The sequence below is a fragment of the Podarcis vaucheri genome (genome assembly GCF_965113315.1).
Source record: "Podarcis vaucheri genome assembly, chromosome: 6".
Lineage (NCBI taxonomy): Eukaryota > Metazoa > Chordata > Lepidosauria > Squamata > Lacertidae > Podarcis > Podarcis vaucheri.
In genome coordinates, this window is record NC_138764.1 from 40,951,403 (window position 1) to 40,968,997 (window position 17,595).

Genomic DNA, 17,595 nt, shown 5'->3' on the forward strand with positions numbered 1-17,595 from the left:
CATTATGTAAATTGCCTGCTGGAAAAAACGGGGAAGGAAGTGCTTGTTTTCACTGTTAGGCGGAATTAGCTTGACACTGAAACATCTTTATATTTCTTTGCACTCTACTGGTAATTGTACAAAGGCGAACAATGAATAACAAAAAATTCTGTCTTGCAAAACAGCTGATGTCAATCTAATTTAAGTCAGAGAATATTTAAATATGTCTGCACTCATTCCAAGAATACGTATACATTCATTTGTTTCTTCACAGGAACTGCCATTCACCTACATTCTGTAGAGCAAAGCTAGGGCTGCCAAACGTTTGGTCCAGCAAGGCACATTTTAATTTTGAGAAAGTGCTGTGGGCGCCAGTGACATCACTTCTGTGGGGGTGTGGCATAAAAACATGGCTGTCATGGGAGGGGGCCGAGTACAGGCATTGCTGGTTGCTCTCTTCCCAAATGCACACGTACATTTCACATATACAGGCCACAGATAAATATATCCCTCAGCCCAAGTACATATCTTCCTTTCTCACAAACCACACACACATATTCATACATACATATTTCACATACATACATATTTCAACCCCTGCTTGCAAACATACACCACAAACACACCTCTCCATCTCCATGTATGGGCTAGTTCTGCGCAAAAAATTGAGAAGAATGGTATCTGTATGTTTTGCCTCATATTTCAGGTTCTAAAAATGCTAGAAACTTTGTCTGTTTAAATGAGAACTGGGAACCTAGGGGTTATGATTTATCTGGGGTACACCAAAGAAGGCCTTTGTGGGCACCTGCACACACTGGGTCAGCAATCCCTGCTGTAGAGTCTTGTGGAAGCATGTCATTGCCTCAGGACATGCTGAAGGCACTTGAGTCCAAAGGAACCTGCAGCTTTATTAGCTAAACAGATTAACATCTGGATCATTCCAGTCAAAAGGTCTAATGACCCAATATAGCCAATGTGTTGTCTTGCCCCATGATCCAAGTATGCTTCTATTTCTTTTTCTCCACCAATGCCTCTGTTCTCTGTTCCCTTTTTAGTGCCACACAAACATCTCATTCCAGCCAGACTTTCTTCTTGGTTCATCCCCCCCTCTGGTTTTCAAGCGCTCATCTATTTCTTGCTCTCCTGCTAAATTCACCAGCCATCTTTCAGTTATAGCACCAGTGTGTGTGTGTGTGTGTGTGTGTGTGTGTGTTTGTAACAGCTTATATGTGTTATATATGCATTAATAATGTATCTCCCAACAAGCAAAGATGTTAATTATTTTATATTAGATCACAGTTTTAAAAGGACCTGTTTAAGGATTCAGAATGCAAAGCAACTGCAGGGCATGTGGGATTATAAAGCAAGTACTGAAGTGCCTAATTAGGCACTGCACTTTTCTTTCTATAACAAATCTTGCTGCTCTTTTTAATGAACTTTTAAAGAAGTAGTTAAATAGTGTTGTATTCTACAAATACAGAATTCAAATCGATCTTATAAAAGCAAAAGTATAAACGTAGCAGCGCACTGATTTTAAAAAAATACTAAATACTTCTTTAAACATACAGAATCATAGAATCGTAGAGTTGGAGGGGACCCTGAGGGTCATCTAGTCCAACCCCCTGCGATGCAGCAATATGCAGCTGTCCCATATGGGGATCGAACCTGCAACCTTGGTGTTATCAGCACCATGCTCTAAACCAACCAAGTTATGCAGTGAATCCAAGGTTGTGTATAGGGACCATGTCTTTAGGCAGATCTTATAATAAAGCTTTCTCACCTTGTACACATACTGTGCTGTATATCCTGTGTGTGTGTTCATTTTAAGCAACAGGACATTTTAAATATTAGTTAAATTGTAAAAAAAAAGGTTATTTAGAAATGTCTTCTTTCTTATATGAGAGTAGTCCATGGAGCATGCGGATGGACAGACAGGCTCTTAACCACTTTGAGCCAGAGTAGAGAGGCACTTCTCTAGGCCTGCACCCTGGGTAGGAACAAACCTAGCCAACCCCTGGGTACAGCTCAGTTTTATACAACAAAATCTGAAAATCTGAAGCAGAAATTTCCCTTTTCTTCTTTAGCAAATGAAGAGGTATAAAATGTTCATTCTCACTAGATGCCACAATAGATTGCTAGCATCCAAAAACTACAGCCAAGGAATTAGATGATTTTTTTTTAAAAAAATGCTTATTAAATTTGAACCCCACCTTTACGTCAAAAGTTGCTTAAGGCAGCTAACAACAATAATATAAATTAAATATAATAAAGTACAACAATAAAGCAGCAATAATAATAAAAAGTAAAAATGCGAAAGCAAGGTTGGTAAAATATGCCTAAAAACAACCAGTTGAAATCAATTTGAGCATGTTTTCGAAACTTCTTACTGGAAAGAGTATATATATATATATATATATATATATATATATATATATATATATAGTGTTTGTGCATAATCCTCATTGCCCACCTTTGCTAGACCACACTGGTGAATTGACAACTGATGAAAGAAGCCACAACTGACAAATTGTAGTAAATAAACAGAATTAATTGTGGTTTGTTTGGTTAATAGGTGGCTGATAACATTTCAAGTCAGTGCTTATCTATGCTTTAAAATGTATGATGTATGTCTTATTATGACACCCTTTTAATGTTGGTTATTATTTGACAGCAGGCAAAATGTTATGTGTGGCATGTCATTGAAAACCAGAATTTGTCAGGGCAAATTTTGAGAAGGCTATTAGAGTTTTGTGCATATTGGAACGGCTGTGAGTTGGCATCCCTGCTTCATTCATTTTGTTCTCTAAAAGCTTACTAAAGTGGCAGAGAAACAAGACATTGTGGTTTGTATAAAGCAGAGGTTTCCTCTTATAATGGGAGTCTCACACACAGTACTTAACATTGTAAAATGTGGTGATGGTGATATAATAGGTACAGTAACAGAATATTATCCTTTTTAAAAATGGCAGAATGGCAGCATTCATTAGGCATGTAGGCAGAGAAGATCTGTTACATAGCTCAATATTTCAATAATAAAAATCCCAATAACGCACTGATTGTTTACAACTTCCCCAATGTTAGGGTTTTATATTATATGGAGACTGCTTCTAGTTCAATTCAGATCATCCGGGGAGTGACAGTATGAGATATTTTTCATCATTGTTTGCCCTAGACTTAGGCAACCAGGTCAGTCTTAGCCCGTTAGCATCATTTAGTTCGGTTGCATATTATTCTACAGTATTGTTCAGGTCTACCATTCCAAGTGTGTTGCAGCCAAGTTCACTAAGTGGTCTTCTGGTTATCTGGTATTTGGCAGATGTCAAAACAATGCAGCTCCCAGGGCTCTGCATGCCAGAATGTTAGTCAAGTGCAGTACATATTTAAAAGAAGATAACAAAGGATGAATATGAAAGACAAGGTCAGAAATTCTGAAAAGCTTCAAGTAGCTGCAGTGTATTTTAAATTATGTCATAGTATTTGTCATTCTTTTGTTCAAAGTACATGCTTTTTGTTCGAGAATAAAACAGAGTATGAGCCTCAGCTTCCCTTGTATATGTTTTATATGTCTTAATCCACATATTTCAAAAAGAGTTTTTTGGCTTCTTAATTTATGCATATGTTTATTTGTTTGTTGATAACTAGTTCTGAGCCTGCTGGAAAGAATGGGATAAAAATTCAGATTTATTTTTTTAAATAATAATAATAATAAAGTGCCTACCTAGGCCTTGTCAGACCCAATATGGGGGAGGGTTTTATTACAGTTAATGGCTATGTTGAAAGAACTACTCCAGCTAAACCATTTTCCTTTGACGACAATGCAGAGCTAATAAGACATGCCCTATATTGTATCTGACAACTTCTGGTACCCCTGACACAAGTCCATATCATAGGGATAGAAAGCTTTTTTTTCAGCCTGAGAACCCATATCTCAGTGGGGGACAGGGCCAGCAGATATGTAGAAGAAGAGGAGGAGGAGGAGGAGGAGGAGGAGGAGGAGGAGTTTGGACTTGATATCCTGCCTTTTCACTCCCCTTAAGGAATCTCACACCGGCTAACATTCTCATTTCCCTTCCTCCCCAACAACAAACGCTCTGTGAGGTGACTGAGGCTGAGAGACTTCAAAGAAGTGTGACTGGCCCAAGGTCACCCAGCAGCTGCATGTGGAGGAGCGGGGAAGGGAACCCAGTTCACCAGATTACGAGTCCACTGCTCTTAACCACTATACCATGCTGGCTCCCCAATAATAATATGACTCTTATTAGGCTACTGTCAGGGGATGGTTAGCTGCTTGTGCTTAAAATTGTGCCCCTTCAGAGTTTGTGCGACCCCACAAACCTCTGTGTGTGACAGAGCTCCTCAGACATGTCTGCTCTAGTCACTAGTAGAGTCTGACAGTGGCTGTCTGCGGAAGCGCTTCCAGCAAAGAAGTTCCTTAACGGAAACGCGTCTCCTGGACTCACGACGTGGCAGCTTCCGGCGCAGCATGGGTCTCCCTGCAGTTGCTTCTGACACCTCCCCGCTATTTTCGCTCGAAGTGTCTCTCACCCCTTTCTCTCCCCTGCTGCTTCCTGCCTGGGCTGCTGCGTCTCTCTCAGCATTACTGAGATCCTCCTCCAGAGACCCCGCGCTCCCCCTGCTGGTCCCTGCTTTGGCTGTTGACTCTCTCCCAGTCTCTGGGAGCCTTACCACTTCCCTTTCCTCCGATGTCAGTTCCCTGACATCCACCTCCCCTCCAGGGCCCCCCTCTCCCCCGCCCCTACTTTCTCCTCTGGGCGGTGAGGAGCTGAAACCCCTAAAAGAATCCTCTTCATCCTCAGACGTCTCGAACAATTCCCTCCATCGGTCTTCGTTCCGACTCGCTGAATCCTCCTCCACCTCGGAATCAGCGAACCCCTCCAACTCTTCTTCGTCGTCGGTGGTGGCGAAGTATTCCCTCCGGAACCTCGCCACTGGCTGGGGTTTTCTAGGGAATCTCTGATGAAAAGTTTCAATCAAAACCTCGTCATCTACCTCCTCTGCCCTGACCCAGGTGTTTTCCGACTCCGGCTCCCCTTCCCACATTACCAAATACTCTACTTGCTCTCCCCTCCACCTGGAATCGAGAATCTCCGCTACATGGTAGCTGTGTTCTTTTTCCTCCATAGCTGGTCCCCTATTGACCCTCCCCTCTCTGTCCCCTATATACGGTGACAGCAATGATCTGTGGAACACTGGGTGCAACTTCATGTGGTTCGGTAACCGGAGTCTGAAAGCCACTGGGTTGACCTGTTGCGTGACTTCAAATGGGCCCAGTCTTTTGGGTCTTAACTTCTTACAACCTCCTTTAAATGGTAACCCTTGGGTGGACAGCCACACCTGGTCCCCCACCCTAATGCTTTCCCCTTCCCTTCTGGTTTTGTCTGCCTGCCTCTTATATTCCTCCTTCGCCCTGTTTAAATTAAGTTGGAGCTGGCGATGGATCGCTTCCATTTCTTCAACGAACTGTTCTGCGGCAGGAACGCTCCAGTTCTCCCCCTCCCCCCCTGGGAAGGCTCGGGGATGACACCCGTGATTGGCCAAAAAAGGGCTCATCCCCGTGGACACGTTCTCTGCATTGTTATAGGCAAATTCTGCCAACGCCAGCTTCTCCACCCAATCATTCTCTCTGTCATTCACATAACACCTCAAATATTGCTGGAGGACACCATTAGCTCTTTCCGCCTGCCCATTGGTTTCTGGATGACGGGCAGTGGAAAAATTCACCTCTACATGCAATAAGCTCATGAGCTTCCTCCAGAACCTGGAAGTAAATTGTTTCCCTCGGTCCGAAACCACCCTCAAGGGGGCACCATGCAACCTAAACACATTTTCCACAAACAATTTAGCGGTTTCTTCTGCTGTGACCGCATGTGAGCAGGCTATAAAGTGGGCCATCTTGGTTAACAGGTCTACCACAACCATAATGGCTGTCTTCCCTTTGGACCTGGGCAGATCAGTCATGAAATCTATTGCCACTGCCTCCCATGGTCTTTCCGGCGTGGGTAGTGGTTCTAATAAACCTGCCGGTGCCCGCCTCTCCCCCTTGGCTCGTTGACATCGGTCACACCCTCTCACATATTCCCGCACATCTTCCCTGACCTTGGGCCACCAGAATTCCCTGGTAACCAGCCACATGGTTTTGTGTTGCCCAAAATGCCCTGCTGTGGGGCTATCGTGCAGTTGCTTGAGTACCTTTTCCCTCAATTCCCCTTCAGGTATGTATAACGCTCCCTTGTAGTACAACGCCCCGTTTCTCTCCTCAAAACCCCTGGGTTTGTCTCCCTCCCTCCTGAGACCCCTGAGTTTGTCCTGGGCGTATTCATCCTGCACCGTTCCCTCTACCAGTTCCCTTTGCCCCACCAAAGCCGCCCCACACACCCAGCGGTCCTCGGGAATAACATGGGTCTCTTCGGGTGCACCCTCTCCCTCCAAATATTCAGGTTTGCGTGAGAGAGCGTCCGCCCTAACGTTCTCCGGGCCTGGTACGTAACAAATCTCAAAGTTAAATTTGGAGAACTCCTGGGCCCATCTCAACTGCCTTTGTTTGAGCACTCGCGCAGTTCTCCAATACTCTAGATTCTTATGGTCCGTGCACACTTGCACCTTCTGTTGTGCACCAATTAGTAGGTGCCTCCATCTCCGGAAGGCCTCATAAATCGCAAGAAGTTCCCGGTCGTGCACCGTGTAGTTTCTCTCAGATTTGTTCAGCTTTCGCGAAAAGAAGGCACACGGTCGCCACTCTGACCCCTCCTTCCCCGGCTGCAGAAGAAGCACCGCCCCTATGGCTCTGTCCGAAGCGTCTGTTTCGACCCTCAGCTTTTTTTGTAAATCCACATGTAGAAGTTGTTCGTCAGAGGCGAAGGCCCTTTTCAGTTCCTCAAACGCTCGCTCCGCCTCCCCCGTCCAAACAAACTTCTTTTTGCTGCTGAGACAGTCCGTGATGGGCGCCGTCAGGTGGGCGAAGTTTCGGATGAACTTACGATAAAAGTTTCCAAACCCTAGGAACCTCTGCACATCCTTCTTGGTCTTGGGTGTTTTCCATTCCAGCACCGCTTGAACCTTGCCGGGGTCCATGGCCAACCCCTTGTCTGACAAGCGGTACCCCAGGAATTCCACCTCCTTGGTATGAAACTGACACTTTTCCAGTTTCACCCACAGTCTGTTGGCTTGCAGCCTGCTCAACACTTCTCTGACGTCTCTCACATGTTGCTCCTCATTCTCCGAATACACCAACACGTCATCTAAGAAGGCCACGCAATTCTTGTAGAGCAAAGGCCCCAGTACATGGCTCATAAAGGCTTGAAAACACGCGGAGCCTGTTTGTAATCCAAAAGGCATAACGAGGTATTCAAATACCCCCAAAGGGGTGAACATGGTGGTCTTCCATTCATCCCCTTTCCTTATACGTATCAGGTTGTACGCCCCCCTTAGGTCCAGCTTTGTAAAAATCTTTCCTTTTCGCACCCTGGTCAAAATATCATCAATCCTGGGCATAGGAAAAGCCGCCGGCTCTGTCACTGCATTTAGGGCCCGAAAGTCACATACCAGCCTCGGCTTGTCCGTGTTTTTTTTATCCACAAAAAACACTGGGCTACCCCCCGCTGCCTTGGACTCTCTGATGAAGCCTCTCTTCAGGTTCTTGTCAATGAACGCTCGCAATTCCTGCATCTCCCTGTCTGACATGGCATACAACTTGCCTACAGGAAGCTGTGCTCCAGGGAGTAAATTGATCTGGCAATCAAAGGGCCTATGCGGGGGTAGTTGGTCCGCTTCCTTCTCTCTGAACACGTCGCTGAGATCAGCATACTGTGGTGGCACCTTCCCCTTCTCCATCACTTCCGTCCCTGCTAGGGTGGCTTGGGCCCCTGCTGACCCCTTTTCCGCCCTGCAGTGTTCTAAGCAGTGTGCGGAACCGAAGGAAACCACTCTTTGATGCCAGCCCACCAGCGGATCATGTAGGGCTAGCCAGCTCATTCCCAAAATAATGGGAGCGCCTCCCAAGGTGGCCACATTAAACGCTATCAGTTCTGTGTGCCTTGCCACCCTCATTATCATTGGGACGGTCTGCAAGCTGACGCCTCCTCCCAACAGTTCCCTGCCATCAATCGTGGTCACCTGCAGGGGGTTGCTTAAAGGGATAGTCTGTATCTGGTGTTCAGCAGCAAACTCTTTGCTCATGAAATTGCAGGAGCTGCCTGAGTCCAACAGCGCCTTTATTTTTAGGGGGTGTCCATTTTGCAGCTCTAGCGACACTTCAATCACTAGAGCAGGTCGAGGAGCTTCTGGCACTGGCACTTGGGGAAGGGGCACTTTCACTGCTCTTTGGCCTGGCTGCAGTGCCCTGCTGGCAACCAGGCGTTGGCTTTTACCTGCTCCGTTTCTCCCTGCTCTTCCCCCTCAACAGCTCCCACCATCCCTTGCCATTCCTTCCTCTGGGGGCAGACTCTGGCAAAGTGGCCTGGCTGTTGGCAGAGATAGCATTTCCGGGCTCCCTTTCCCTCCTTCTTCGCCCCCTCACTGGGCTTTGAAACTGCGCGCGCGCGGGCTGTTCCGATTTCCATCGGCTCTGCCGGCGGGAAAGCTGGCTCAGGAATGTCTGGAATGCGTAACTCCTTCCAACGTTCCCCTCTCCCTTCCCGCCTCTCCAAGGCTCTTGCCTCCTGGCGCGCTCCAATGGTCAGCGCAGATTTGGTCAGCTGATCCATAGACCCCGCCCTGGGGCTCCTGGCCAGCTCGTCTTTCACAGCTGAAGAAAGACCTTCTTCAAATAGCATCTGAATGGGTGCCGCCGATAAATCCCACCCCAATCTGTGAATCAGCATGGTAAATTCAGTCCAGTACTCACGGACAGATCTGCTTCCCTGCTTGCAAGCCATTAGCTGTCTGCGTACCGCCCCTTCCTCAATATCGCTGGAAAACATGATATCCATTGCACGAAAGAATTTCATAGTGTCCTTTAGGATATCGTTGTGCGTTGCCATCAGGGGTCGAACCCAGTCCCGCGCCCCCTTCTCAAGATGCCCAATTACGAACGCAACTCGCGATTCCTCATCAGGGAACTCATCAAACTGCACATTCAGAGCATATTGCATCTCAGTCCTAAAGGCATGATAATCCTTGGGGTCCCCCCCAAACTTCTGCACCAATCCTGGTACCTTTCTGGGGAACTGAGTGGTTCTCCCCTTTTTGTCAGCATCCTGAGCCCTTCTCTCCTCGAGCCTCGCCGTCTGCAGCGCAAGTTGGACCTCCAGAGCTTGATACCTTTCTTCCAAGCTTGGACCAGCTCCACCCCCTGCGTCTCCGGTTCCGACTGGGTTGCTCATGATGCTTTCTCCTGCACAGGCAGCGTACAGAGACTGTCAGACTGCTGTCAGGGGATGGTTAGCTGCTTGTGCTTAAAATTGTGCCCCTTCAGAGTTTGTGCGACCCCACAAACCTCTGTGTGTGACAGAGCTCCTCAGACATGTCTGCTCTAGTCACTAGTAGAGTCTGACAGTGGCTGTCTGCGGAAGCGCTTCCAGCAAAGAAGTTCCTTAACGGAAACGCGTCTCCTGGACTCACGACGTGGCAGCTTCCGGCGCAGCATGGGTCTCCCTGCAGTTGCTTCTGACACCTCCCCGCTATTTTCGCTCGAAGTGTCTCTCACCCCTTTCTCTCCCCTGCTGCTTCCTGCCTGGGCTGCTGCGTCTCTCTCAGCATTACTGAGATCCTCCTCCAGAGACCCCGCGCTCCCCCTGCTGGTCCCTGCTTTGGCTGTTGACTCTCTCCCAGTCTCTGGGAGCCTTACCACTTCCCTTTCCTCCGATGTCAGTTCCCTGACAGCTACATTCCAGCCAAACACAAGCCAGAGGTTTCTGCTCTCCTTCTCCCACCTATATTTCTCTAGCCAAGCAAGCAGCAGACATTATCACACATGCTGCAGATAACTCCCTGCACTGATAACCACACACTGGAAAAGGTTCTCGCAGCAGCATGTAAAAAGCCAGTGCATACAGCCACCCCACCAGCCATCTCAGTGTATGACACAGGTAGTTCAAAGTCAGTGCAGCCAAAAGCTATTATGCAAAGAAGATTGTGAGAAAAGGCATTTTTTCTAGCTTTCAGGCATTCCAGTTTAGTGTTCGTGTGTATACATGAATAATTATTGAAAGCAATGGTGAAAAGTATAATGGAAAAGGAATGGTTGAATATATGCAGAAATGTATTTAAATCTCTTAATGAAAGGTCACATTCCTAAGCATAGTGGCCTGCAAGAGTTGCAGTAAAAAAACCAAAGCATTGAAAAGCTTTGAACCAAAGCATTTGAAGCATGGAGTTAGGAAACAGAGTAGTAGGATAAAAATAGACATTCAGACCCCATTTCTAAACATCCATTCATTCATCATCGGTTCCAATGTATTGTATTAGCCGTAACAACAAATCCAAAAGTATTATTATAGCTATTCAATAAAACAGAATGGTAAAATATATTTTTTAACAGTTCAGTCAACTACATTCTGCTTGGTAAAATCAGTTCATCATTCCCTTTACTTCTGAGGCTCAAGTGTGAGTGCTGTTGCCCATGTAGCCAAACAGTAATATTAATACAAAAGAGGGAATTGTCAGCAGGCATGCAGGAACTCCGAAGTTTACAGGAGTACAAAAAAAGAAAACTTTAGAAAGATTCCTAAGGGGGAATCCCCAAGAACACTACAATGATTTCTGAGCATTCTCAGTGGCTACTGAATACAGTACAAGCTAACTCCTGGGAGGTGAATGGGAAGCTTGGTGAGATGAGAATATAATGGAGTGTCCTGGCGGAGAACATCGCTCACTGACTGGAACAGTGAACAAGAGCATTTCACATTTCTACATTTCTGCCACATTTAATCGTGACTTTTCAGACTGCATTAAAATAGCAATGCTACAATACTCAAAAATCACTGTTAAAAAAGCATATAAAATACAATCGCATCTTGCATGCAATTAACTTGCACGATGTCAACCTTGTGGACTGCACCTCTTACCTTAGTGTCATTGCTGAACTTGATTTATAAACACACTTGCCAGAAATGTTGGGCACCAAATGATACAGACAAAATGATACAAAAAGTTAAATATATGAAATATTTTTAAACAATTGTCTAAAGTTTACATCCTGAATGTGTGTGTTATCGTACCCTCAAAACCCTTTACACTGGCTATGCTGCTTGCAACTCTGTTTTTGTTTGCACAATGTTACTACAGGACTTCAACATGCCATACTAGTGGTATTTAAGTGAATAAAACTGCTTCAAAACTTCCCTGAAATTAACCAAACTCTAAAAATGCTCAAGTTTGCACAGAAAACTAGAAGCCTCTAAGCAACTAACGCAAAGGCAACATGAGATTGCAGCTGTTAGCATATTTAAATAAATAATTGAATAATACACAAAGCAGACTGTGTGGGATATATTTATACCACTGCAATGAATGCAATGCAATCTGTCTACACATGCAAAGAATATACAAGTTTTGAAGGGGTGGGGAGAGACACACACAAAAAGCAAAGACAAAGAAAACAGTTGGTGAGTTACAAAAGGATTTGTAACAGTTCGGAACTCTACCAGGCAATGTTGCTTACCAACCTACGGTGATTTGAATAGGGTTCTGTGTGTGCATTTGTGTACTTTGGAAAAGAGGTGGTTCTCTATGGGAGTGACATTTATAGCAGCAGCCGTATGTTGGCACTGGGTGATATCAGTTTTCTTTTAGTCGTAAGTCCCACCCCCATTGTGAGCTGATCCTTATTGGATGAGGTTGTGCCATTCAATTAGTTTTATTTTTAAACCTGGTTACATGGTATTTTGTGGACATAAGCTCACTGTACAAACTGTTCTTCCTGAAAAGTCCTTGTAGTTGTACATTGCTAGAGTTGGAAGCAGCAATATGACTAAAAAGGAAGAATTCTACTATGGAGAAAATGGTAATCTTATATGTATTTGCTCTAAATGAATAACGTGGAAAATGTTTTGTACCAGAGACTGATATTCAGGGTTCTCTTCCATCTCTGTGTCTTTGGGGTATGTGAAAAGTGATTGCTAGATGAAACAGTGTTGCAGTAATTTGAAGATGTATTTTGTTTTACTTACATAATGTATGTTTTTGAACCAATCTTTTAACTTCCAAACAAGTTAAAAATGGGTTCAACCCTTTTCGAAGCAACCTGCTGTGTTTACATCTGTTGTACAAGTTCTGCTCTTAAACTTTAAAAAAAACCCTCAATATGTTGTGAAAAATGGGACAATTATTTAACTGCAAGTTTATTCCATAGCTTTCAATGAAAAGACTTGGTTTGGATTGCATTCCGTGCCTTTATATATATGCATCAGATCAGCAAGATACATTATACAAATCTTTAGATTTAGAGCAAATTTCAAAATTAAAATTTTCTCCAAGCAAAACCTTCCTATAATACTACAATGTGTTTCTATCTGGAACTTTCTGCTACCACTGATATTTACAGTTGTCAGTTTTAACAAATTATTGTTATTTTTTGACTTTTTGTATATTAACCTTCCTTTAGTAAACTGTCAAGTTCTGTCTTGGTAGCAATCTTAAACCAGACCCATCCCTCCCCAATATGAGTAGGTATTCTGATGCTTCAGTAGAGAGCTGTCATTTCTGGAAGGGGTTTTGAAGGTGTAATAATTCAGTGTTCTACTTTGTTCAGGGAACACTGTTGTCTTCAACTTGTGAAATTTGTTTGCTTTGTGAGTAATAGAAAACCACACCCCTTACTACTATGAGATCAGAGTATGGAGCACTTAATCTACTATGCCCTTGTTCGTTAGTAAATTAACAGGTATTGGTTTTTCCTGGAGTGGTATTTTAACAGTCACATCTGATCCCCAAATGCATAGTTTTTCCATTTTAATATGATAGGAAACCAATAGAGGTGTGTCATGCATACTAAGGCGGAAGTAAATTATTATGAATTCTGTTTTGCTAAGAGGAATGGAGTCATTATAAAAAGTAGAATAACTTCTTGGAAAAAGAAACCTGGTGTGCACTTGGCCCCACTGGCTACATTATCAACCATTCTGTTTCATGTAGCTACCCTGAGCATTCAGGAAATTGCTGCTGTTGATGATGCTGCAGCATAATGTAGGGCAAAATAAAAGCACATGGAGGAAATTATGTATGAGGATCCTCTAGTCTTTTTGAAACCTTGGCTTATTACGGTCCTAAAGAGACAAGAAACTATGTCTGAAATGCAAAAAAATTCCAGTTCTACATAAATATTTCATACCTGTGTTTGATATACGGATACACTTGGATGTAACCATGCAAATATATAAACATTTGCCCCTGTTGGACGCATGCTGATGGGTTAATGAAGAGTATTATAAGACAGGTCTCTGCCACATCACCACATAGCTATGCAGATCCTTTTCCCATTTCCCTCCAATTGTGTGTAGGAAAGAAGTTATTCTCATGCTCTCAGGGGGTTGCACTAAGTGATCCTTGGGGTCCTTGCCAGCTCTTTAGTTTTATGATTCTAGGTACAGTAACTTTCAAGTTCTAAATGAGCGTAACTGAAGGAAGTTCTGCAATTTAATGGAGTATAGGCAACTGCATAGCACATTGGGTACCTTTATATTTCCCTTATAAGCTTGGTTTTGGTCTGGATTTCTGTGTGACAGGGTAATTTGTGTTCTGTACCAGCCAGCAGTTTTTATCACATACATCTGTTCCAAAGCTATTAGCTGCCAAGGTTCTTGTGTGGCAAAAATATGTTTTTGTTGGTTATTGGCATGGAAGAGAACATATTTGCTACAATGCAAACAGAAACAAGGGAGCTCCCTCAGTTTACAGAGCAGGGCTTGCGTGTTGTGAAGGTTTTCTGATATGAAGCAGGACAAAATTTCACTTTTGTTAATCGGTAAAATTCATCCCTCTCCACCCCCAAAAAGAGAGAAAATGTTCTCTGGCAGCACAGTCCTATGAAGTGTGCTCAGATTAAGCCTCACTGAGTTCAATATAACTTACTCTAGGAAACTGTGTATAGGGTTGCATCCTAAATTCCTTTGACATAAACTGTTAGCAGTGGGCACAAATCATGTTTTCTCCCCCCTAGCAAATGGGATTTAAGAGTAGCTTCACTGAATGTCCATGTATCCTCTGAAGGAAAGAATCAGTGGTGTGTTGTAAAGAATGCTGAAAGAATGAGGTTCATAAACCTGTTAATGGTGCAAGTAGCATAGCCATATTATATACACCAAGCTTTCATATCTTTATGAGTGTGTCGACATGTGAACTGGGCCATAGTCAGCTGTCAGGATTTTCTAACACAAGCCAGAAGGTAATGCAGGTATAATGTGGTAAAGAATGTTAGACATTAACACACCTAGCTGATAGATAGGAAATATGTGCTACCATACCTAGTTTTCTTAGATTACTTTAGCAAAACCTGTGACATTTTCTTGGGTTTTTATCTCACATCTTTCCATAAAATAGTGAGAAGCAGAAGTGATAAGCTACTTTAATTTAACTGTCATCAGTAACCTGTGGAAGATAAGAAGTTGCTGGAAAGATGCTATCACCAGCTGCAGAAATGCACAGTGAATTCCTGATAAATTGACTCATCCTAAATATTTTTCCTCTGTCAATCTTTGGTGCATAGATTGAAGTTAAGAAATTCTATTATTTAACATAGCTGCTCCCAATGCAGTGAAGTAAACAAGAAGTCTGAACAAAGTACCTATTAATCCACCTCACATTTCCTCCCCTTGCCTTGGAGGTTTCCTATGTTACTGCCAACACAGTCCACACAGAAGTAACACTGGTTTACTGTGTGTGCTATGCTTTAAATAGCCTGTTTATGTTCCATTTGCAAAAGAAAAAAATTTGCTGTCTCTGTGCTAGTAATATGTTATTAATAATAAAAATAACTTTTTAAAGGTTGCATTCTGCCATTCTAGAAGGCTAGTTTATACAACAGTTTATTTTTACATGTGAATTTTCCTGACTGTCTCTGGGTAGGCACTCACATGAAAAAAGTGGCTCATGTGAACCAGCTAATTATGTATATGGGCAGCATCAATTCTTGGGAATGTGGCAGCTAGGAAAATTTATCCATGGTGGTGGAAATTGCTATGAGGTATAACCAAAACCAGCCTATTCACAAAAAGGATTTTAGGCATGGGTTCAAAGACAAGTCGAGATTGTTTGTGTATATAAACATTTTTACTTTGGAAGCCTGCTGTTCAAATATCTCCTTCAAGTCACAAGGGAGCTTTAGGCAAGCTGTATTTTCTCCATCTTAGTCTCCCATCTGCAACATGGGAATATAATACTGTAAACTATTGTGTTGTTCCAAAGTTGCTATAAGGATTACTGAGATGGTGTCTGTGAAATTTGAACACTTGAAACCATAATTATTCAAAAGTTATTTTATGAATTGGCTCAGAATTATACTTTGTCCATGGTTGGTCGTACAAGCCAAACCTTAAGAATAAAAATTACCTTTGATAGCTTCGTATGAACTAACTGGTCATCAGGAAAGCAGGTTCAGATCCCCTGTACAGTAGTACCTCGGGTTACATACGCTCCAAGTTATATACACGTCAGGTTACAGACTCCGCTAACCCAGAAGTAGTGCTTCAGGTTAAGAACATTGCTTCAGGATGAGAACAGAAATCATGCTCTGGTGGCGCGGCGGCAGCAGGAGGCCCCATTAGCTAAAGTGGTGCTTCAGGTTAAGAACAGTTTCAGGTTAAGAACGGACCTCCAGAACGAATTAAGTACTTAACCCAAGGTACCACTGTATACAATAAGTGGCCCAGATGTTCGTAGTGGAAAGCAAAATATTGCTCAGATACATTAAACACTAGATCTTGTATGTTTTTTAAAGTTGTTGCAGGAAATTGTCATGTTTTCACAAATCAGCTTGCTACTTACTGGACTGTGACTGAAATCATATATGCTTGCTTATGAGCAGTGCTGTTTTTCTAGAAAAAGAGGTGCCAAAACTCACCATGAACGCCTCCCTTGTTCTCTTATAATGGCAATGGCGACTGCCTGAGAGGTGCTGGAACTGAAGTTCCAGCTGAAAAAAGCCCTGCTTGTGAGTAAGTGCAATTGAACTCATTGGGACTGTGTTGGACTGTGCTGTAAACCAGTTAGTTCATTTCTGATTTTAATAGAACTTTTAAAGACATGGTGGAAGTCCTAGCTGTCCATAGAAATTTACTGGAAAAGCTAATATTTTAGTGTAGCTGTGATTAGACAGCAGACATTACAACCCAAATTAAATGTACCAGCAAAGAGAAGAACTAGTGTTCTTTCTAACCCATTTCTTATTTTATATGTGCTATTCGGTGATTTGAGTTCTCTGGTATTTAAAAGTAATACCTGTCAACAGGTCAGCTGATCAACCCGTCATTGTAAAAGCAAGTTAGCAGAACAGGAGGCATACAATTGAGGATTAGAGTTTGCCTGGGAGAGGTCTGAAGTAGACTGACTTTGCTGCAGTCTGAGTTTTATATGAGTGATTCTTGGCTTGCAATACATACAAGCCTCATCCCAGCCTATGAACTGCAATACTTGCAGCAATGTACATAGCAGGATAGCCACAAACCCCTCACCTCATCTCTCTTACAATACTCCCAACTTGCAGTGTGAGAGTAACAACTGCAGACAACACAGCAGAGTTGTAGCAAGCTTCTCTCTCATCCTGAGCCCTAAGATATATTGTAGTGCTTTTGTAAATCACAGTCTAACATGCAACTTGACCCTCAACACGTAGTTTTAACCCTGGACTAAACTGGGCTGTGATAAGTCACACTCTCCCAGCCAAAGTTGAAAAACTAAAATAAAAATAAAACACCTGAGTTAGAAAAAGCTTGAGCTTCTCTGTTCTTTGATGCCATTTGTTTTGCTGAGGGCAGCCTCGTAGCAAATCACAATTGTGCTGAAATTTTGGGATTTCTCTATATTTATTTCCACAAGTAGCTTTCACTTCTTCTTTAGAGGACATTTCAATATGGCTTATCACTTAGACCCACAAAATTGTTTATCTTCCATGTAATGGCCCAGTCTTGTAATTTTATGTGCTTATGGAATAGGGACCATGCCCCAGTGGTAAGGCTGCCTGCTTAGCACAATGGGAGAGGAGCCAACCACATCCTCCCATCTGTCATGTTGGGGGGAAGAAGGGACAGTGTGCCTTTGAGCAAAAATAAGTAAACCCAGCTCTCCAGTGCTTAAGGTACAGTGATGCATCCAGTAATATCCCGGTGATGTGTAAGTGTGTATGAACTCAGAAAGCTTAAGCCATCAATGATATAGTTCCTACATTTTCTAGGTCATGTGCCTCTGACTCAAGGGTTAGGGATCTGGCTGAATTTCAAGATCAGTGTACCCCGCTATCTTTCTGTATTTGGGAAATTGTACTGCACTGTGATTCACACGCCATATCAAGGGAACAGCAAACCTTAATGGTTTAATATCACTATTGGCCATATGCCACAGCTGAGCAGTAGTAGTTCAAGAAGACAGTTCACTAGCCCTTGAGAGCCATATATTGCTTTTTATATGGCATCGTTCATCCAGAAGGGTACCAAAGTGCTATGCATG

At 43.3% G+C, this 17,595-nt stretch overlaps 1 protein-coding gene across 3 annotated transcripts in view; it reads left to right on the top strand.

The window, feature by feature from the left end:
* The window catches only part of SLC44A5 (solute carrier family 44 member 5), a 161,157-nt gene that overhangs the window by 61,185 nt on the left and 82,377 nt on the right, over positions 1 to 17,595 (top strand). Inside the window, exon 1 of one of the 3 annotated variants that reach the window (XM_082227252.1) lies at positions 11,848 to 11,941. The exons of the other annotated variants lie outside the window; for them this stretch is intronic. Within the exon in view, the coding sequence (XP_082083378.1) occupies positions 11,905 to 11,941 (37 nt within the window). The 5' untranslated portion in view covers positions 11,848 to 11,904. Of the gene's footprint in view, positions 1 to 11,847; positions 11,942 to 17,595 lie in introns of those variants that run through there. 3 annotated transcript variants of the gene reach the window in all.